At 40.3% G+C, this 22,842-nt stretch overlaps 1 protein-coding gene across 1 annotated transcript in view; it reads right to left on the bottom strand.

The window, feature by feature from the left end:
• Positions 1–7,434: 7,434 nt before the first annotated feature.
• The window catches only part of LOC100625764 (leucine carboxyl methyltransferase 1-like), a 30,203-nt gene continuing 14,795 nt past the window's right edge, over positions 7,435–22,842 (bottom strand). Inside the window, exons 5-6 of the mRNA XM_021082512.2 lie at positions 20,028–20,104; positions 7,435–10,325 (exon numbers count right to left, since the gene is read on the bottom strand). Coding sequence (XP_020938171.2) covers positions 10,247–10,325; positions 20,028–20,104 — 156 coding nt within the window. The 3' untranslated portion in view covers positions 7,435–10,246. The remainder of the gene's footprint in view (positions 10,326–20,027; positions 20,105–22,842) is intronic.

Here is a 22,842-nt window from a genome sequence, read left to right as displayed (position 1 = left end):
TTTGTTATTACACTGTATTTATCTATACAGCTGCTTTTAGAATCCTGCTTTATAAAATACACACAGAGATAGAAAAGCACCCTCAGCAGAGGCAGCGCTTCATGAATTGTTGGAAGGGAGGTGCCCTAGCGTCCACCAGGATCACTCCCTCCCTCACTTATCCCTCACCAAGTCTCAGTTCAGTAAGGAACTCCAAAGTTCATACTTTACACCGGTCCCATGTCAGTGGTTTGTTGTTGTTGTTGTTATTGTTCTTTTGAGGGCCACACCAGCAGCATATGGAAGTTCCCAAGCTAGTGGCTGAATCTGAGCTATAGCTGTTGGCATATGCCACAGCCACAGCAACACTGCATCCGAGCCACATCTGGGACCTATACCACAGCTCACCGCAGTGCCAGATCCTCAAACCCACCGAGAGAGGCCAGGGATTGAACGTGCATCCTCATGGATGCTAGTCAGATTCATTTCTGCTGAGCCACGATGGGAACTCCCCATGTCAGTGTCTTTCTAGGGAGTCTGTTGTCTGAAGCCTGTTCAATCCAGTGGTCATGGGGACAATAGACCCAGGATCGTTCGTGATGGCTTGGACATCAGGACTCTTGATACCCACTCGGCCTGGCTTGTAAAAAGTTCGTGATTCATCATCTGCCCCCTTGTGAATCTTAAATATGTTTCTCTATTTCCTTCCAGCACAGAGTATTTATTGGCAACAATGTTTCTGAAATTATAAGTGTTATTTCCTTATAGTTCTCCTTTTTATTCTAGATGCCCAGAGGAATTTTTTTTAAGCCCGACACTGCAGTATCATCTCTTATTAGTCATTGCAAGTAAATGATCAGTGTTCTTTTGAAAACAATTTCAAGACCGACCTTTTTAATTTTCAGAAAAATCTGCATGATACTGTTTAAAATTTGCTTTGTACCATTGGTTTTTCTCCTTCAGGTCCCTCAATCATTCATCTTTCAGATCTCTTATGACTGTCTTTTATTTCAACACATTCATCAGATATTTTACAATGTCTTGCTTGATTTATGTTCCAGGAGTTGTTTTTGTTTTGTTTCGTTTTGTTTATAGTTACTGAGAATTTCTTCCTTTTCATCCACCATTTCTGATAAGGTCTTATTTCTCACCCTGTTTCTCCTAGTTTTAACTTCATTTACAAAATGATTTTTCAGTATGTTAATTCTTTTTTGAATCCTATACCCTAACTGCTGAGTTTTTAAAATTCTGATCTCTGAAGCACTTGGATTATTTTCACTTTTTCTAATGCATTTTTTCTTCTTTACATTATTTGGTCTTTATTATTAATCACATCATCATGCATGACAAGAGGATCATCATATCCATGGAGAAGTTGATAAGCATTTGGATTGGGCTTACTTATCCCAGTTTTTTTTTTAATTGAATTTTATTTGGCCACGCCTATGGCATGTGGAGTTTCCTGGGCCAGATACCAAACTAGCACTATAATAGTGACCCAAGCAGCTGCAGTAACAATGCCAGATCATTAACCTGCTGAACCTCAAGGGAAATCCTTTTAATTGAAGTATAATTGACCGACAACACTAAGAGTTCCAGACGCAAAAATATATTTTTGATTTTGCTGTTCATTCCAAAATGATCATCACAACTAATATAGTAACCATCTGTCACAAGCCAATGTTGTTACAAAGTCACTATGTTATCTATGCTACACATTTAATCCCCATAACTCATTTATTTTTTACCTAGATTTTTGTAAGTCATTAATTTCCCTGGCATATTTCTCTCATCAGTGCACCCATATCCCCTCTTGCAACCACCTCTTTGTTTTCTGTATCTATGACTGCATTATGTGTTGTTAGGTTTGTTCACTTGTTTTGTTAGTTTCCACATATAGGTGATATCACATTGTTTGTCTTTTTCTGATATTTAACTGAGCATAATACCCTGTAGGTCCATCCATCTTGTCACAAATGGTAAGACTGCATTCATTTTTATGGCTAATAGTCCATCTGTGATATATATACATATGTGTGTATATCACAGGAGCATGGCTGGTTGTGTGTGTGTGCGTGTGTGTGTGTGTGTGTGTGTGTGTGTGTGAGAATCACATCTTCTCATGCATTCATTTATTCATAGATGCTTTGGAAAAATACCCAGAGGTGGAACAGGTGGATTTTCTGAAATTTCTATTTTCAATTTGTTTAGGAAACTCCATATTTAAAGTATATTACTTAAGATAATTATTAATTAATAATGCGTCCTACTGCATTTCACCTCATGCTGCAGATATGAGGGGTTTTTTTTTCTTCAGTGATACTAGGTTCGTTAAAGGCAGAAAAATTTTTAGGATGCCAATTTTCTCCTGATCTATTTACAGTATCTAGAAATAAGTTCTTAAAATTACTTTTTGTTAACTTTCGGTGATTATTTATAATTGCTATCTCTAGAGCAGTATTTTCTATAAGGGTGAATAATTTCATGTGACACTGAATGGAACACATAAAGAGTATAAAAGCAATTTTAATAAAACAATTTGCATTACAAAGCAAACTTACCTCCATGTTATGGACTCAACTGGGGTGACAAAGGCTGGAATGCAGAGAAAAGAGACAGAGGACCTGTGGGAATGCATAAAAGGGCAGAATTTATTACCAAGTCCAGGCTCAAATGGCTCATCACACAACAGGACAATAAAGTGAGAGGTGATACACAAATGTTGGCTAAAGAAATAGCTTTATTCAGAAAGCTAGCAGACAAACCAGTGCAAAAGGGTCCCAAAGACTTTCTACTAAAAGGGGTGAAGGTGTGGCTGGTTGTGGCCAACTTCTTGGTGCCAGAATTCTTTTTTTTTATTATTATTTTATTTTTTATTTTTTATTTTCCCACTGTACAGCAAGGGGGTCAGGTTATCCTTAGATGTATACATTACAATTACAGTTTTTCCCCCACCCTTTCTTCTGTTGCAACATGAGTATCTAGACATAGCTCTCAATGCTATTCAGCAGGATCTCCTTGTAAATCTATCCTAAGTTGTGTCTGATAAGCCCAAGCTCCCGATCCCTCCCACTCCCTCCCCCTCCCATGAGGCAGCCACAAGTCTCTTCTCCAAGTCCATGATTTTCTTTTCTGAGGAGATGTTCATTTGTGCTGGATATTAGATTCCAGTTATAAGTGATATCATATGGTATTTGTCTTTGTCTTTCTGGCTCATTTCACTCAGTATGAGATTCTCTAGTTCCATCCATGTTGCTGCAAATGGCATGATGTCATTCTTTTTTATGGCTGAGTAGTATTCCATTGTGTATATATACCACCTCTTCCGAATCCAATCATCAGTCGATGGACATTTGGATTGTTTCCATGTCCTGGCTATTGTGAAGAGTGCTGCAATGAACATGCGGGTGCATGTGTCTCTTTTAAGTAGAGTTTTGTCTGGATAGATGCCCAAGAGTGGGATTGCGGGGTCATATGGAAGTTCTATGTATAGATTTCTAAAGTATCTCCAAACTGTTCTCCATAGTGGCTGTACCAGTTGACATTCCCACCAGAAGTGCAGGAGGGTTCCCTTTTCTCCACAGCCCCTCCAGCACTTGTTATTTGTGGATTTATTAATGATGGCCATTCTGACTGGTGTGAGGTGGTATCTCATGTTGGTTTTGATTTGCATTTCTCTTATAACCAGCGATGTTGAGCATTTTTTCATGTGTTTGCTGGCCATCTGTATATCTTTGGAGAAATGTCTATTCAGGTCTTTTGCCCATTTTTCCATTGATTGATTGGCTTTTTTGCTGTTGGGTTGTATAAGTTGCTTATATATTCTAGAGATTAAGCCCTTGTCAGTTGCATCATTTGAAACTATTTTCTCCCATTCTGAAAGTTGTCTTTTTGTTTTCCTTTGGGTTTCCTTTGCTGTGCAAAAGCTTTTCAGTTTGATGAGGTCCCATGGGTTTATTTTTGCTCTAATTTCTATTGCTTTGGGAGACTGACCTGAGAAAATATTCATGATATTGATGTCAGAGAGTGTTTTGCCTATGTTTTCTTCTAGGAGTTTGATGGTGTCCTGTCATATATTTAAGTCTTTCAGCCATTTGGAGTTTATTTTTGTGCATGGTGTGAGGGTGTGTTCTAGTTTCATTGCTTTGCATGCAGCTGTCCAGGTTTCCCAGCAATGCTTGCTGAATAGACTTTCCTTTTCCCATTTCATGTTCTTGCCTCCCTTGTCAAAGATTAATTGACCATAGGTGTCAGGGTCTATTTCCGGATTCTGTCTTCTGTTCCATTGGTCTGTCTGTCTGTTTTGGTACCAGTACCACACTGTTTTGATGACTGTGGCTTTGTAGTATTTCTTGAAGTCTGGGAGAGTTATGCCTCCTGCTTGGTTTTGTTTCTCAGGATTGCTTTGGCGATTCTGGGTCTTTTGTGGTTCCATATAAATGTTTGGATTGTTTGTTCTAGTTCTGTGAAAAATGTCATGGGTCATTTGATAGGGATTGCATTGAATTTGTAGATTGCTTTGGGTAGTATGGCCATTTTTACAATATTGATTTTTTCCAATCTAGGAACATGGAATATCTTTCCATTTCTTTACATCTTCTTTGATTTCTTTGATTAAAGTTTTCTAGTTCTCGGCATATAGGTCCTTTACCTCTTTGGTCAGGTGTATTCCGAGGTATTTGATTTTGTGAGGTACAATTTTAAAAGGTATCGTATTTTTGTATTCCTTTTCTAATGTTTCATTGCTGGTATACAGAAATGCAACCGACTTCTGAATGTTAATCTTATATCCTGCCACGTTGCTGAATTTATTAATCAGTTCAAGGAGTTTTGGGGTTGAGTCCTTAGGGTTTTCTAGGTATAGTATCATGTCATCTGCATACAGTGACAGTTTGATCTCTTCTCTTCCTATATGGATGCCTTTTATTTCTTTTGTTTGTCTAATTGCTGTGGCTAAGACTTCCAAAACGATGTTGAAGAGCAGAGGTGAGAGTGGGCATCCCTGTCTTGTTCCAGATTTGAGTGAGAAGGCTTTCAGTTTTTCCCCATTGAGTATTATATTTGCTGTGGGTTTATCATAAATGGCTTTGATTATATTCAGGAATGTTCCCTCTATACCCACTTTGGCGAGGGTCTTGATCATGAATGGATGTTGGACTTTGTCAAATGCTTTTTCTGCATCTATTGAGATGATCATATGATTTTTGACTTTTTTTTTGTTAACGTGATGAATGATGCTGATTGATTTGCGTATGTTGAACCATCCTTGGGAACCTGGGATGACCCCAACCTGGTCATGGTGTATAATTTTTTTGGTATGCTGTTGGATTCGGTTGGCTATGATTTTGTTGAGAATTTTTGCATCTATATTCATCAATGATATTGGCTGATAGTTTTCTTTTTTGGTGGTATCTCTGCCTGGTTTTGGAATGAGGGTGATGGTGGCCTCATAGAATGTCTTTGGGAGTATTCCTTCTTCTTCAACCTTTTGAAAGTGTTTAAGGAGGATGGGCACCAATTCCTCTTTATAAGTTTGATAAAATTCACCTGTGAAGCCATCTGGTCCTGGACTTTTATTTGTAGGGAGTGATTTTATGACCTCTTCAATTTCATTTCTAGTGATCGGTCTGTTCAGTTGGTCTGTTTCTGCTTGATTCAGTTTTGGCAGGCTGTAAGATTCTGGAAAATTGTCCATTTCTTCCAGATTGTCAAACTTGTTGCCATATAATTGTTCATAGTATTCTCTTATGGTTTTTTGTATTTCTGCTGTATCCGTTGTGATTTCTCCTTTTTCATTTATAATTTTGGTGATTTGGGTTCTTTCTCTCCTCTTTTGAGTGAGTCTGGCCAGGGGTTTGTCAATTTTGTTCACCTTTTCAAAGAACCAGCTCTTGGTTTTATTAATTTTCTCTATTGTTTTTTGAGTCTCTATTTTATTGATTTCTTCTTTGATCTTTATAATTTCCTTCCTTCTGCTGACTTTAGGACTTTTTTGTTCTTCTTTTTCTAACTCGTTTAGGTGAAGGGTGGTCAATTTGGGATCTTTCTTCTTTTTTGCGAAAGGCCTGTATTGCTATGAATTTCCCTCTGAACACTGCCTTCGCAGCATCCCATAGATTTTGAGAGGTTGTGTCTTGATTATCATTTGTTTCAAGGTAGTTTTTAATTTCCTTCTTGATTTACTCATTGACCCCTTGGCTTTTTAGTAGCATGTTGTTTAGTCTCCATGGAGTAGGTTTTTTCTCTTTGCTTTTCCCATGGTTGATTTCTAATTTCATGGCATTGTGGTCAGAGAAGATACTTGAGATAATTTCTACGCTCCTAAATTTATTGAGATTCGCTTTGTGTCCCAATATGTGGTCGATTCTTGAGAATGTTCCATGAGCATTTGAGAAGAATGTGTATTCTGCTTTTTTTGGATGTAGTGTCCTGAAGATATCAATGAAGTCTAACTTTTCTATTGTTTCCTTTAGGATCTCTGTTGCTTTATTGGTTTTCTGTCTAGAGGATCTGTCCATTGATGTGAGGGGGGTATTTAGGTCTCCTACTATGATTGTATTCTCATCAATATCTCCCTTTATGTCTGTTAATATTTGTTGTATGTATCTGGGTGCTCCTATATTTGGGGCATATATGTTGATGATAGTAACATCCTCTCCTTGGATGGATCCCTTAATCATTAAGTAGTGTCCTTCTTTGTCTTTATGTCTTTTGTTTTAAAGTCTATTTTGTCTGATATGAGCGTTGTGACTCCTGCTTTTCTGTCATGTCTATTGGCATGAAATATTTTTCCCCACCCTTTCACTTTCAATCTATATGTATCCTTTGTCCTAAGGTGAGTTTCTTGTAGGCAGCGTATTGAAGGTTTTTGCCTTTTTATCCACTCCGCCACTCTGTGTCTTTTGATTGGGGCATTCAGCCCATTGACATTTAAGGTGATAATTGATAGATGATTATTTATTGCCATTTGAACCTCATGTTCCAGTTGATTCTATGGTTCTCCATTCTTCCTTTCTTTCTTTTTTTTTTTGGTTGGATGGTCTCCTGTTATTATCTGCTTGAGTGTATTTTTTTTCCATTTTTTTGCAAATGCAATATTTGGTTTTGGCTTGTGGTTGCCCTGTTTTTTAAGTATGCTAATCCCTTCCCATAATTGTGTGTTTTAGCCTGATGGTCCTGTAAGTTCAAACACTTCATTACTATATTAAAATTAAGAAGAGAGGGATACAAACAAAAAGGGTTATTTACCTCCTGACATCCCTTGCCCACATTTTATGGTTTTGATGACTCTTTTTTTTTCTTTTTAATTTTATTTTGTTTGAAGCATGTTCATGATTAAATCTGTATGCTGGCTTATTTGAGTGACTGCTCTCTGATTGCGGTTTCCTCAGTCCTAGTTCTTCCTCTTCTTTTTTTTTTTCTTTTCTTTTTTCTCTTCCCTTTCCTTCCTTTCTCTTTGGTTTAGAGAAGCCCTTTCAATATTTCCTTTAACCTGGGTTTTGTGTTGCTGTATTCTTTAAGTTTTTGTTTGTTGGGAAAAACTTTTATTTCCCCTTCTATTTTAAATGATATTCTTGCTGGATAGAGTAATCTAGGTTGCATATTTTTTCCTTTTAGCACTTTAAATATCTCTTGCCATTCCCTCCTGGACTGGACTGTTTCTGTAGAGAAATCAGCTGATATTCTTATGGGGGTTCCCTTGTAGGTAACTTTCTGTTTTTCTCTTGCTGCCTTTAGGATCCTCTCTTTATCACTAACTTTTGCCACTTTTATTATGATGTGTCTTGGTGTGGGTCTGTTTGGGTTCAGTTTGTTTGGGGCCCTCTGTGCTTCTTGTATCTTGAACCCAGTATCCTTTAGATTTGGGAAGTTTCCATCGATAATTTCTTCAAATATTTTTTCCATCCCCTTATCTTTTTCTACTCCTTCTGGAATTCCTATTATGTGTAGATTGGCCTGCTTTATATTATCCCATAGGTCTTTTATATTGCTTTCCAGTTTTTTGATTCGGTTTTCTGTCTATTGACCAGATTGAGTGATTTCCATTATTCTATCTTCCATATCACTGATTCGTTCTTCTGCATTATTCATTCTGGTTTTTACTGCCCCTAGTTCAGTTTGCATCTCTGCAAATGAATGTTCTAGTTTTTCTTGGCTCCTCCTTATATTTTCTAGTTCCTTTCTGAGGGTATCTGCATTACTGTTCATATCTTCTCTTAATTCCTTCAGTAGTTTCACTATTTCTCTTTTGAACTCCAGGTCTGTCTGACTGCAGAGATGTGTTTCATTGCTGACTGTTTTAGGTGAGTTCTCCTGTTGGTTTGACTGGGGGTGGTTTCTCAGCTTCTCCATCTTGCTTGTTGTTTCCTTTCTCCTGAGGGAGTTGTACTCTCCGTTATCGGGCAGTGTTTGCCTTGTCACTGCCGTGGAATATTTCCTGAGGGCTGGCGTTGTTGGTCAATCTTTTTTGAGGCAGTGTGGCTTTTCTGGAGAGTTGATGGGGCTAACAGTGTTTCTTTGAAGCAAAGGAGGGCTTCCTGAGGGCAGACAGGACTGGGAGGTCCACACCACGATGGTAGCAGATTTCACTTGGTCATGCAGAGCTTGGTCTGGTGTTTTTAGGCTGTGGGGTTCTTGCAGGGGGTTGGCGGTGTTGGGCAGCTGTTCCTCAGGAGTGCAGCACCCCCTGGGGGCTGGAGCAGCTATCTGGGTCACTGAGAACCTAAGAGGCTCTTCCCTAGGGCTGCCTGACTCAGAAGGATGGCCTGAGAATGTAGGCGGATCTTTTCACAGTCTGGCTGAGCTTGTTGCAGCTTTTCTGGGCTGCAGGGGCTCTTCCAGGGGGCTGGTGGTGCTGAGCAGTTACTTCACGGGAGTGGGGCACCCCCTGGGGGCTTGGGCGGGTAGCAGGGCCGTTGGAGACCCAAGAGGCTCTTCCCCGGAAGAGCCCGACTCAGAAAAACCGTCTGAGATCTTTTCCCGACTCGGCCAGGCTTGTTGCAGCTTTTCTGGGCTGCAGGGGGTCCTGCCTGGAGCTGGCAGTCCTATGCAGCTGGTCCACCAGAGCATCCCCTGGGGGCTTGGGCGGGTAGCAGGGCCGTTGGAAACCCAAGAGGCTCCTCCCCGGGGCAGCCCGACTCAGAAAAACCGTCCGAGAATTAGGCCAATCTATTCACAGCCTGGCTAAGCTTGTTCTAGCTTTTCTGGGCTGCAGGCCTTTTCTCGGGGGCTGGTGGTGTTTGGTGCTGCTCTGCGGAAGTGTAGCCCCTCCAAAAGGCAAGCAGGCCTGTGCAGGGACAGCCCCTGCGGTGGTAGGCTTCAGGCAATTGTTGAGGCCAGCCCTCCTGGATGGCAGGCAGCCCCGGTCCGGTGAGAGCGTAGGGTGTGGCGGGGGTGGGGGGAGGGGATGCACTGGGAAGCACAGCTTTCAGCTAGCTAGTGGGCCTGTAAGCTTGCTGTGGCATGGGGGGTATTCTATGGGGACCCACCCCTTCTTCTCTCCCCTCCCCAGCACAGGTGCAGACCAGGCTCTTCTCCCAGGTTCCCTCTGATGCGGCTTTCCACTTGCCCGCTCCTAGAGTATTGTTCCCTTCCTCTGCGACAGCTTTGTTTTCTAGTCTCCCAGGCAGTCTCTGCCCCGTCAAATGGTTTCTAGACCTCCCAAGCAGTTTCCGCTCTGCCCCGCCCCCCCAGCCCGGGGACTAACCTCTGGAGCTGAGGTATCGGTGCCCAGCCCCCACCCAGGAGTTCCCCGGCCCTTTCTCGGGGACTAACCTTCGGAGGCGAGGTCTCGGTGCCCAGCCCCCACCCAGGCGTCCCCCGGCCCTTTCCCGGGGACTAACCTCTGGAGCCGAGGATTCGGTGCCCAGCCCCCACCCAGGCGTCTCAATTTTTGGTGACTGTGCCCATAGTTCAGATGGTCCGTTGGGTTCTTGATCGGCTTTTCCGTACTCCAACTTACTGCTACACTCTTCTCTGCATCTGAAGATTCCTCTGGTTCATTTGATCTTTCCCCCGGTAGGTGACTTTCCAGGGTGCGGGATCCCTTTCTCCTCCGCAATTCCCTTTCAGGAGCGCCCTTCCCGCTGGGATTCACCTTCTCTCACTCTCCTCTTTTCTCCCGTTCTGCCCAATAATGTCACGAACTTCTTGCCATTATTGGAGTTTAGGTTCCTCTGCCAACAATTGGTTGCTGTTCTGTGCGAGTCATTTATTCTGTAGATGTGCTTTTTTAGTTGTGTTTGTGGGAGAGGGCGAGCGTGTCCCCCTACTCCTCCACCATCTTGTCCTCTCTCCCAGAATTCTTTGTTCTTGCAGCTGTCCATGTAGGTCTGGTCACAATGGTTCTGTGAACATCCAAAAAGACAAAGGTTATTCTCTGCAACTTTTTCTCTGTGAATGGAAAAGTGTTACATACCTTCACAGATCAGAGCCTTGAGAATGGACTATCCTGTGTATTTCTCATTTTCAGCAACATACTTTTATAAGAGGTGCAGGGCCAGCATGACTAAACACAGACAAGTGAGCACAGAGGTTAGGGCTAAAGGAATAGATTTAACAGAGAGTCAGGTTTGTTCTTCCTGGTTACATCTTTTCTGCAATGGCAGAAAAGAAACACTTAGTTGTCCCAAGAAGAAAAAGAGATTGCTCTAGGGTTTGGTGGGAAGAGGATTTTCCCCAATATCTGAGATTTAATCCCAAGGAAAATAAACCTATAATTATGTGTTCATTCTGACTCTGTTTCTTCTTTGAAGAAAAAATACTTAATTTGTACGGCTGATGCCAAGGAAATTGTATTTGCTCAGATATAACCAAGTGATTTGCAGACTTTTTTTTTTTTTTTTTGTCTTTTGCTGGGCTGCACCCAAGACATGGGGAGGTTCCCAGGGTAGGGGTCCAATCAGCTGTAGCCTCCAGCCTATACCACAGCCACAGCAATGTGGGATCTGAGCCGAGTCTGCAACCTACACCATACCTCATGGCAAGGCCAGATGCTTAACCCACTGAGGCCAGGGTTCAAACCTGCAACCTCAAGGTTCCTAGTTGGATTTGTTAACCACTGAGCCACGACAAGAACTCCCAGATTTGCAGACTTCTTGAAAATGAACTGTATTGTCATCTTGTTACCCAAGCTGATATGGCCATGACATTATATTTTCAAAGAAGAAATACAAAATATGCACAAAATGTTCATAGGTAAAAAAAATTATGAACAATTTTTGGACTTTATTTAGTTAAGCCTTCAAACTTTACTCTGAGAGATTGACTGAAACTACTGTTAAAGCTGTATGTGTGATGATTTTAGTACTGACTGAGATGACTACCTCATTAATGTAAGGTCACAGTAAGTTCTTCTGAGGGGGGAGGATGTGTATGTGTGAGTGAAAAGACCCTCTACCTATCTGGAAATGGGTTATAACCACGAATGCAGAGACATTCTTTAAGGGTGTTGTTTGGCCTGTGATCTAATGCCTTTTTGAGAAAGGTATCCATAGATATATTAAACGTCATAGCTCTGTTGATGTATGTCTTTGCCGCCGATGTTTAGCACCTTGGAGGCACTTCTCCACTTCTCAGTGGGCATCAGGGGTGAGCAGCCTGCTTTGCCTGGATCTTGCTCTCATCAGTTGCGGCAGGGCCTCATTTCTGTCTCTCATGGTTGGTTATACTTCACTCTGCCCTGTGATTCCCACAGTCCTCAATGTCCTCACTACTGTCGTACTTGGCATATGACTTCTAACCTTTCCCTCTACTCTTTTAGCAAAAAGGCATTAGGTCATGGACCACTTGTCCTCAGGGCTGAGTTTTAACATCTGTCCTGAAGGACTATATTGAGAGAAAACAAGGAGCACTTGGTCCACAAGGGTTTTCTCTTGCTTTCTCCTGAGTCCTAGTATATACTGTAATAGTCATCACAAGCCCCATTTTTGCTTTCTATCATGAAACTTTCCAAGGACTAAAAAATATTAAATGGTTGCATATTAAATAAATAAACCCTTCTTTCTCAAGGTTAATAAGCCTTACAATAGAAACATATTTTTATGATTACTGTCCTTTCATCAAATCTTGAATATCACTAAATCATATTTTTGGAAGGAAATTCCTCATAGCTTATCACATTTTCATGCTTTCATTAGAGGAGTTTATTGATGTTTAAGTGATCCTACTAAAAATAATTTACTTTGGTTTGGTTTAAAGAATATTTCTGTGGTTTTCTCCATGGTTTGTATAAATATATTACTAATATCTTTGTCTACAATGACATAATGCATTTTTATATTTAATACCACTTCTTAAGCAGAAGTTTCTGTATGACTTTCTCTGAAAATTGATTAATATTCTTCAGCTAGGAACATGGCCCTTTTCCAATAGAAATATATTGAGAACTTTAATGGATTTTGAGGAGCATGGTGATGTATCATGGATCATATGTGATTAGAAGCAAGAAGGAGAAGAAACTGTTGATGCCTTGGTTTCTTTTAGTCTCTTAGTGTTGGCATAAATTCTTCAGACTGTACACTCATCTTCACCACTCCTCCTTACATATGTGTTTGGCTGATTTGATAGAAGAATCTGAATTTGTTTCATGAAGACCAGGATAATTTGCTGCCTAGTTCGTTCTGCGATAAGCTCTATTAAAGATCACATTCAGTGAAGTGCAAACTTCTCAGGAGGAGAAGTTAGATAAAGAAAAGAGACAAAGTATAAAAGGTAAGGAAAAGGAAAGTGGGAGGAAAATAAATGGAAAAAATGACGAGATATTTCACGTATGGTAAAACATACCAAATTATTCATTTTTAAATTCATCATAAATTTTTGCCAAAATATTTGTCTACATAGTTTAATTATCCATTTAGTAAATATCAATGGCATATACAAAATGGCACAAAACTGATTTTCTTTGTTTTCCTGATTAGCTGGAAGAAAAAAATTCCATGTTAATTACACCACAGAATCTTGAGTTATCAGTTAAACATGGGGAAAACACTCAAAATTAGGAAGTTTTTATTGAAATAAAAATACTTAAATAAGTTCACAGATTCAAAAGAGTTGTGTGATGGATTAAAAATTTATAATATAAATGACTCTTTCATATCAGAATCAAAAAAGCTCAGAATCTAAGTCCCATAGTAATCTATTTTAGGAATTTGAAAACGGGGGCCTGTGGACCAAATCTTGTCTGTCACCTGTTCTTTTGTTAAAGTTTATTGTGACACAAACTTTCACATTTGTTTACATGTCTCTGTACCATCTGTGGCTGATTTTGTGCTACAAATATTGAGGTTATTAGTTGTCACACAGACTGATCCACAAAGGCAAAACTATTTATTATTTGACTCTATAAACAGTTTATTGACTTCCTTGTTTATTTAAAACTGTTTAAATATTATTCTAGTTTCAACCTGAATCTTCTAAAAATTTTTTGCAGTTTTTCCTGCCCATACTGTTCTTTGTTTCTGTAGAATGTTGTTAAAATTATAGATATATCCATACCATCCACTGCTTACTTTTTCTTTTTTACAACTATATTTCAAGCACTTATTGTATGAAGTGAAAGAATACTTATTTGATATTCCTTATTGTAAAGACAATGTCACTGAAAAATGCTTTTGTCCATACATCAATATCTACTTATAGAAGCAAGTATATATGATCCATTAGATTATATCCTCAATTCATAAAAAGTGTCATTAGACAAAAGCATCATTTTTAATTTTTCCATATATACTCCCATGATTATGTTTCTCATTTGTGTTCATTAACTGAAATCCAAAGACAAAACGTCTTTAAACATACACTATATATCATTGCTGATACATTAACCAACTAATGGCAATCTATTCACTAGGGGTGTACACTAGAACTCCTAATTTTGATTAATTGAATACATGTGGAAGGGTCTTCAAGCAAACAGCTAACATCTTGATTTTATAGATAAACTTGAAGAAAAACAATGTCATAAATTGTGAGATGGATAATACATATTTTGTGAGAAGACAATGTATGCTCATAGTAAGATTCAAGCAATAAATGAAGTATAAGAAGAAAAGAATTCTGCAAACCCAGCAATGAGATAACCACTATCAATATTTGTTGAGACTCATTCAATCCCAAAAGTGCACAATTCAAAAGATAAGGACATGTTGAAATTTCATAAAATAAACCCACCCTTACATCATCAGAATACAGATGCAGAAATTAACATCAATATACCTCAAAAGACCCTAAATTAAGTCTCCTACTAGTTAATATCTCCCAAGGAAAACAACAACCCTGGATTCAGTCAACACAAATTTGTTTTGCCTGTCTTGGAACTTTAGGTAATGGCTTCGTGAAGAATATGCTTTCTTTATATTTGGCTTCTTTCACTAAACATTGTATTTTTGAGATTTATCAATCTGGTTGCATACCAAGTTTGTAAAACCTCATTGCTGTACAGTGTTCCATTATCTGAATAAACTATAACTGGTTTATCTCTTCTACTCAGGAGAAGCATTTAGAGAGTTTCCAATACATACAACAAATATTAACAGACATAAAGGGAGAAATTGATGGGAGTACAATCATAGCAGGAGACTTTAATACCCTGCTCACATCAATGGACAGATCCTCTAGACAGAAAACCAGTAAAGCAACAGAGATCCTAAAGGAAACAATAGAAAAGATAGACTTAATTGACATCTACAGGACACTACATCCAAAAAAATCAGAATACACATTCTTATCAAGTGCACTTGGAACATTCTCAAGAATCAACCACATATTGGGACACAAAGCTAACCTCAACAAATTTAGAAGCATAGAAGTTATTTCAAGTATCTCCTCTGACCACAATGGCATGAAACTAGAAATCAACCACAGGAAAAGAAATGAGAAAAAACCTACTCCATGGAGACTAAACAACATGCTACTAAAAAACCAATGGGTCAATGAGGGAGTCAAGAAGGAAATTAAAAAATACCTGGAGACAAATGATAATGAAGACACAACCTCTCAAAATCTCTGGCACACTGCAAAAGCAGTGCTCAGAGGGAAATTCATAGCAATACAGGCCTTCCTCAAAAAAGAAGAAAGATCTCAAATTGACAACTTAACCCTCCACCTAAACGAATTAGAAAAAGAAGAACAAAAAAGACCTAAAGTCAGCTGAAGGAAGGAAATTATAAAGATCAAAGAGGAAATCAATAAAACAGAGATTCAAAAAACAATAGGGAAAATTAATAAAACCTAGAGCTGGTTCTTTGAAAAGGTAAACAAAATTGACAAACCCCTGGCTAGCCTCACTAAGAAGAGGAGAGAAAGAACCCAAATAAACAAAATTAGAAATAAAAAAGGAGAAATCACAACGGATACTGCAGAAATACAAAAAAACCATATGAGAATACTATGAACAACTATATGCCACCAAATTTGACAATCTGGAAGAAATGGACAACTTTCTAGAAACTTATAGCCTCCCAAAAGTAAATCAAGAAGAAACAGACCAACTGAACAGACCAATTACTAGAAATGAAATTGAATACATCATAAAAACACTCCCTACAAATAAAACCCAAGGACCAGATGGCTACACAGGTGAATTCTACCAAACATGCAAAGAGGATCTGGTGCCCATCCTCCTTAACCTTTTTCGAAAGGATGAAGAAGAACACTCCCAAAGACATTCTATGATGCCACCATCACCTTAATTCCAAAACCAGACAAAGATACCACCAAAAAAGTAAACTAGAAGCCAGTGTATTTGATGAATATAGATGCAAAAATTCTCAACAATATTTTAGCCAACCAAATCTAACAACATATCAAAAGGATCGTACACCATGATGTAGGGTTCATCCCAGGTTCACAAGGATGGTTCAACATATGCAAATCAATCAACATCATATACCACATTAACAAAAGAAAAGTCAAAAACCATATGATCATCTCAATAGATGCAGAAAAAGCATTTGACAAAGTCCAACATCCATTCATGATCCAGACTCTTGCCAAAGTGAGTATAGAGGGAACATTCCTGAACATGATCAAAGCCATTTATGACAAACCCACAGCAAATATAATACTCAATGGAGAAAAACTGAAAGCCTTCTCACTCAAATCTGGAACAAGACAGGGATGCCCACTCTCACCTCTGCTCTTCAACATCGTTTTGGAAGTCTTAGCCACAGCAATTAGACAAACAAAAGAAATAAAAGGCATCCAAAGAGGAAGAGAAGAGAGAAAACTGTCACTGTATGCAGACAACATGATACTACACATAGAAAACCCTAAGGACTCAACCCAAAAACTACTTGAACTGATTAATAAATTTAGCAAAGTAACAGGATATAAGATTAACATTCAGAAATCAGTCACATTTCTATATACCAACAATGAAATATTAGAAAAGGAATACAAAAATACGATACCTTTTAAAATTGCAACTCAAAAAAATCAAATACCTCGGAATACACCTGGCCAAGGAGGGAAAGGACTTATATGCCAAGAACCATAAAACTTTAATTAAAGAAATTAAAGAAGATGTAAAGAAATGGAAAGATATTCCATGTTCATGGATTGGGAAAATCAATATTGTAAAAATGGCCATACTACCCAAAGCAATCTACAGATTCAATGCAATCCCTATCAAATGACCCATGACATTTTTCACAGAACTAGAACAAACAATCCAAACATTTATATGGAACCACAAAAGACCCAGAATCACCAAAGCAATCCTGAGAAACAAAAACCAAGCAGGAGGCATAACTCTCCCAGACTTCAAGCAACATTACAAAGCCACAGTCATCAAAACAGTGTGGTACTGGTATCAAAACAGACAGACAGACCAGTGGAACAGAATAGAGAACCCAGAAATAAACCCCAACACATATGGTCAATTAATCTTTGACAAGGGAGGCAAGAACATAAAATGGGAAAAAGAAAGTCTATTCAGCAAGCATTGCTGGACAATCTGGACAGCTGCATGCAAAGCAATGAAATTAGAACACGCCCTCACACCATGCACAAAAATAAATTCAAAATGGCTGAAAGACTTAAATAGAAGACAAGACACCATCAAACTCCTAGAAGAAAACATAGGCAAAACATTCTCTGACATCAACCTCATGAATATTTTCTCAGGTCAGTCTCCCCAGGCAATAGAAGTAAGAGCAGAAATAAACCCATGAGACCTAATCAAGCTGAAAAGCTTTTGCAGAGCAAAGGAAACCTAAAAGAAAACAAAAAGACAACTTTCAGAATGGGAGAAAATAGTTTCAAATGATATAACCGACTAGGGCTTAATCTCTAGAGTATATAAACAACTTATACAACCCAACATCAAAAAGTCAATCAATCAATGGAAAAATGGGCAAAAGACCTGAATAGACATTTCTCCAAAGAAGATATACAGATGGCCAGCAAACACATGAGAAAATTCTCAACATCACTGATTATAAGAGAAATGCAAATCAAAACCAACATGAGATACCACCTCACACCAGTCAGAATGGCCATCATTAATAAATCCACAAATAACAAGTGCTGGAGGGGTTGTGGAGAAAAGGGAACCCTCCTGCACTGTTGGTGGGAATGTAAACTGGTACAGTCACTATGGAGAACAGTTTGGAGATACCTTAGAAATGTATACATAGAACTTCCATATTGCTGGAGGCCCGCTCTGGCGGCCAGGGAGCGTACACTTTTTCCTGAAGAAGATGGACGGACATTGGCTTTTGCATCGGAGACAGCCTCTTTGTCTCTTCTTTCAGGGCGCTGGACTACTCAAACTTTATTGGCAACAGTGGTTGATTATATAGATAGTTTTTCACTACAGATTACATTACAGTGTTAAAGTATATTGGTTAACTATCACATGGTATAGCAGCTGTGCATCCTGTTTTAAGATCTCGACCTTAAGTAAACTTAGTGAGTACTTTGAAGAGGCCATAAAACACAAGAATTTAGCATTTACAAACTTTGTTTGTAGACTGGTGTTTATCTTCAAAGCGTTATGGCAGGGAGACAGTGTGAGTAAATATAAACCAACTTAATTAAACTAGCTATCACTAAAAAGCTTTTAAAATCAAAGACAAAACTCACAGCTAGGTTTTTTGGATAAGATATGGCTAACTTCTATGGACCTCATTAAAATCCTAACTCTAAAGTTACTATATAACTAGTTAATAGATAAACACTATGTTTTAACTAAGTTGGATTTAAATAGGGGAAAAGTCCTTCAGGATGAAATTTTTATTATACTATTGTTACAAATCACCACAGGACAATAAGAATGGGAAATAAAAATAATAAGTAAATAATCAGGAAAGACTGAGAAAAACTGAATAGCAAATAAAACAGCAGGAAAGACTAGGTTACTCGAGAAACAATCCATGTTCTCCAATGCAAACATGGAAACTGTTTTCCCAGGAAAGCCCCAAATCTTCCCCATCAACATCAAAGTGAGAGCTGAGTAACCTGAGGCCTGCCCTCGGCTTGTACCATGCAGGTAGGCTTTTATCCTGACCAGAGGCCCACCTTCGGCATGCACCGTTCAGGTGAGTTTTTTTCCTGACCAGAAGCCCACCTTCAGCTTGTACTGTTCAGGTGAGCTCCCTTTCTTGGTTAAGAACCTGCCTTCAGGTTTTTCTGCCATCAGGCAAGGTCCTTGTTTTGAGTCCCTGCATTTTCTCAGCTCCTCACAATCCCACTCTTGGGCATATATCCAGACAAAACTCTACTTAAAAGAGACACATGCACCTGCATGTTCATTGCAGCACTAGTCACAGTAGCCAAGACATGGAAAGAACCCAAATGTCCATCAACAGATAATTGGATTAGGAAGATGTGATATATATATACACAATGAAATACTACTCAGCCATAAAAAAGAACAACATAATACCATTTATAGCAACATGGGTGGAACTAGAGACTCATACTGAGTGAAATAGTCAGAAAGAAAGATAAATACCATTATGATTTCACTTATAACTGGAATCTAATATACAGCACAAATGAACATTTCCACAGAAAAGAAAATCATGGACCTGGAGAATAGACTTGCGGCCACCCAGGGGGAAAGGGAGGGAGTGGGAGGAATCGGGAGCTTGGGGATATGAGATAAAACTTGGAATGGACTTACAATGAGATCCCGCTGAGTAGCATTGAGAACTATGTCTAGATACTTATATTGTAACAGAACGAAGAGTGGGGAAAAGAAAACGTATTCATGTAAGTGTATCTTGGCCCCCATGCTGTACAGTGGAAAAATAAATAAATAAATTTTAAAAAAATTGTGAAATATAAGAATTAGGACTTGACTGACATGACTAATATAAAAAGGATGGAGGGACTGTAGGTTAAAACCATTGGGAAACCTTAACCTTGGTCTGGAGGTCAGGGTTTAAATCCCTGCTCCATCCCCTTTCTAGCCAGGTGACCTGAGGCAAGTTCACTGCACTTCTTTGAGCCTCAGTTTTCTCACCTATAAAAGGGGCTAATGATAGCACTTACTCCATGAGTGGGCTCTGAGGACTGAGTGAGACAATGCAAATGAGGCACGTCCCATGGGACTCGGCAAACGACAGCTCTGGGCAAAGAGCAGCAACCTCACCACTTAGAGCTTGGCAAACTCCTTGAAGACTAGACTCAGAATGCAAACCCCCCCAATATCTCAGATATGATCACTGATTCACTTCAGCCCCCCAAGGATTCATTCAAAAATATTTACAACACATCTAGTCTGAGCCAGGCATCTTTCTGTACCCTGTTGGGTGAAGACATAAGCCAAATACACATAAAAATTCAGATCACTAAACTATGATAGGTCACTTGTTTCAATGACAGAGAAATTACATTCTTGGACAGAAAGCCCAGGAGAGGGTCTATTTCATTTTGAAGACTTCAGGACACACTGCAATGAGAGTCAAGGGACAGGGAGAGAGGGAAGAGGCCAGGAAAGGAAGGCAGTGCCTACGTGAGGTCTCCCGCAGTCAGCCCTGCTGTCTGCCAGGAGCTGGTTCTGATGCCACGGGGCTCTGGCTTCCGGCCAAAGCCACACTTACTTGATGCTGTGCAGCTTCCTCGTGATGATCCCTGCAACATCGACTTTCCAAGATGTACTTGGTAGAAGATCCTCATCCTGAGAAAACACACATAGAAATCTTTATACAGTTATCTATTACTCACACCTTCAGCCATCATCTTCATGAACCAAGTACTAGGCCCTGAAGAGCAATGGCGGGACTTTAGGATTTTCAATCACGGGAACAATATGGTTAGAAATGTACTTTTCAAGAGTTCACATTTTGGCTCAGTGGTAATGAATCTGACTAGAATCGTGAGGATACGGGTTTGATCCCTGGCCTCACTCAGTGGGTTAAGCATCTATTGTTGCTGTGAGCTGCCATGGAGGTGGCAGATGCAGCTTGGATCCTTCATTGCTGTGGTCCAAGCTGGCAGCTACAACTCAGATTCAAGCCCTAGCCTGGGAACTTCCTATGCCACAGGTTCGGCCCTAAAAAGACAAAGAGAGGAGTTCCCTTCGTGGCGTAGTTGTTAACAAAACCGACTAGGAACCATGAGGTTGTGATCCCTACCCTTACTCGGTGGGTTAAGGATCTGGCATTGCTGTGAGCTGTGGTGTAGGTCACAGATTTGGCTCAGATCCCTCATTGATGTGGCGCTGGCGTAGGCCAGTGGATACAGCTCTGATTAGACCCCTAGCCTGAGAATCTCCATATTATTCAAGAGCGGTCCTAGAAAAGACAAAAAGAAAAATTAATAAATAAATAAAGACAAAGAGATAGAGAAAAAGAAATGTGCTTTCCAAAGTACTTTGATGTCAGTATAAAGAATGGATGGAGGGAAACAAGGTCATTGGAGCTGTCCAGCTAAGAAGTGATGAGGACAAAAAGAAAAAAAAAAACAGACATGATAAGGAACCTGAAGTGTCAGAGTGGCGATGGGGAGGGATGAAGGGAGGTGTTAAAAGCTGGTTTGGAAGCAGGACATCACAGGATTTCCCAAAAGGCAGCTTGAGACCTATTAGAGTCAAGACATCAATGTGGGGCATTGTGACCAGCAGTTGGGGATAACAGAGAAATGGCACATATCCGAAAGCATCCCATGGAATGAGGTAAGTATTATTTTGTGATGCACGGATTTCTTTCCAGGATGGTGGAGAACAGAGGGGCAGTAAAGAGAAGGCTCGCTGGGCCTGGGGAGACAGGGTTCAAATCCCAGCTCCACCACTTGTTTGCTGGGAGGCCTTAGGAAAGTCATGAACTCCCTGGGCCAGTGTTTCCTCATTGGAAAAGGAAAGAAACTGATAACACCTCATGGGGTTGTGAGGATTATTGAGGAAATAGGAGAGGGACACGCAGAGGAGGGCATCATGTGTGTGCCTCTACCATTTACAGACATAGGTATGTAGACGCAGGTCCTGGTTAGGGACGCACAGTAATTTTCCCCTGTGACCTCAGTTAACAAAAGTGTTAAACACACACACACACACACACACACACACACACACACACACACACACACACACACACACACAGGGCCCTGCATCTCCCTTCTGCTTTTCCTAGATTAGTCACTGACCACACCCACATCTAGTCCCCTGCTGGTCATGACAGAATTTTCCCGTCTCCTCCCTGTCCAATCAGTCACTCAGCCCGGAACATATTCAAATGTCAGATCCCTGTGTAATACACCTGAAACTAACACAATACATCCAATCTTAGGATATAGCTTCTATGGGGAAGCTAAAAACGCAAAAGATACAAATGGCCTTAAATATAAGACAGGAATAGACCCACAGAGCAGAAACACCTATGGTTACCAAGGGGGAAAGGGGATGGCGAGCGACAAATCAGGAGTTTGGGATAAACAGATACACTCCACTACCTATAAAACAGATAACCAACACGGACCTCCTCTATAGCACAGGGAACTATACTGAATATTTTGGAATAAGCTAAAGGCAAACACATACACATAAATAACTGAATCTCTGTCCTATACACCTGAAACTAACACAACACTATAAATCAATTATAGCTCAGTAAAAAGTTATACGACACACAGAAATCAATTTTCAGCAAATTGCTCAGCCCCACTGCCTATTCTCGAAGGCATCCTCTCCTCAGCTCCCTCACCAGCTGTGGAAACTGAAACACCACCCCTTTCAACCTACAGCAGCCCCCACACCTCTAAGACTAAGACTCTAAAACTCCAGGAGACCCTGAGGACCCCGAGAAGGACAGCACAGCATCCTACATCCGCACAGGACGTCTGACAGTTTGAGGGGCCTGCCCGGGCACGCGCACACTTGCTCCTCATCAGAGCTCTGAGGGAGGGATCCCTGCAGAAGGAAGCCTCCAAAAGGCACCCCTGGAGCTGCTCAGATGCAGATGTCCTCTTTGTCAGCCTTGAGAAAGGGGCAAAAAGGCTGTGGCAAGGGATGCCTCAACATCGGATTCAGTGATTCTCTCCGGCTCCTCTGACTCTCCCCTCTGAGGAGCTGGCAGGGCACCTGAGGCAGGGAAGGCTGCCAAGGCCGAGCACAGCCACCAGGGGGCGGCCAGGAACAGCCACCAGGAAGGGTGGCACTGAGACAAAGACCCAAGGTGGTCACCCAGTTCACAGGCCCCCAAACAGAGACTGCGTCCCCTGGGCTCTGGATCCTTTGGCTGCACAGAAACGTTCTTCAAGGAACACGAGAACCGAGGCCCCTTAAAGGGTTTCACTCACCCTTTATTCTTTGCCCCATACTTGCTGCTGCCTGGAAATGGGGATATTGGACTGTCAGTCTTAGGCCCCTGGGATCTGATGGAGTAGCTCTCAAGGCCATGGTCCCTGAAAGCCTGTGACTCT

The sequence above is a fragment of the Sus scrofa genome, chromosome 3 (assembly GCF_054392235.1).
Source record: "Sus scrofa isolate SSC_HxYL_T2T_F1_AM1 chromosome 3, Sscrofa_HxYL_maternal_Yorkshire_Landrace_v2.0, whole genome shotgun sequence".
NCBI classification, from domain to species: Eukaryota; Metazoa; Chordata; class Mammalia; order Artiodactyla; family Suidae; genus Sus; species Sus scrofa.
This window is presented reverse-complemented; position numbering and strand designations above follow the sequence as displayed.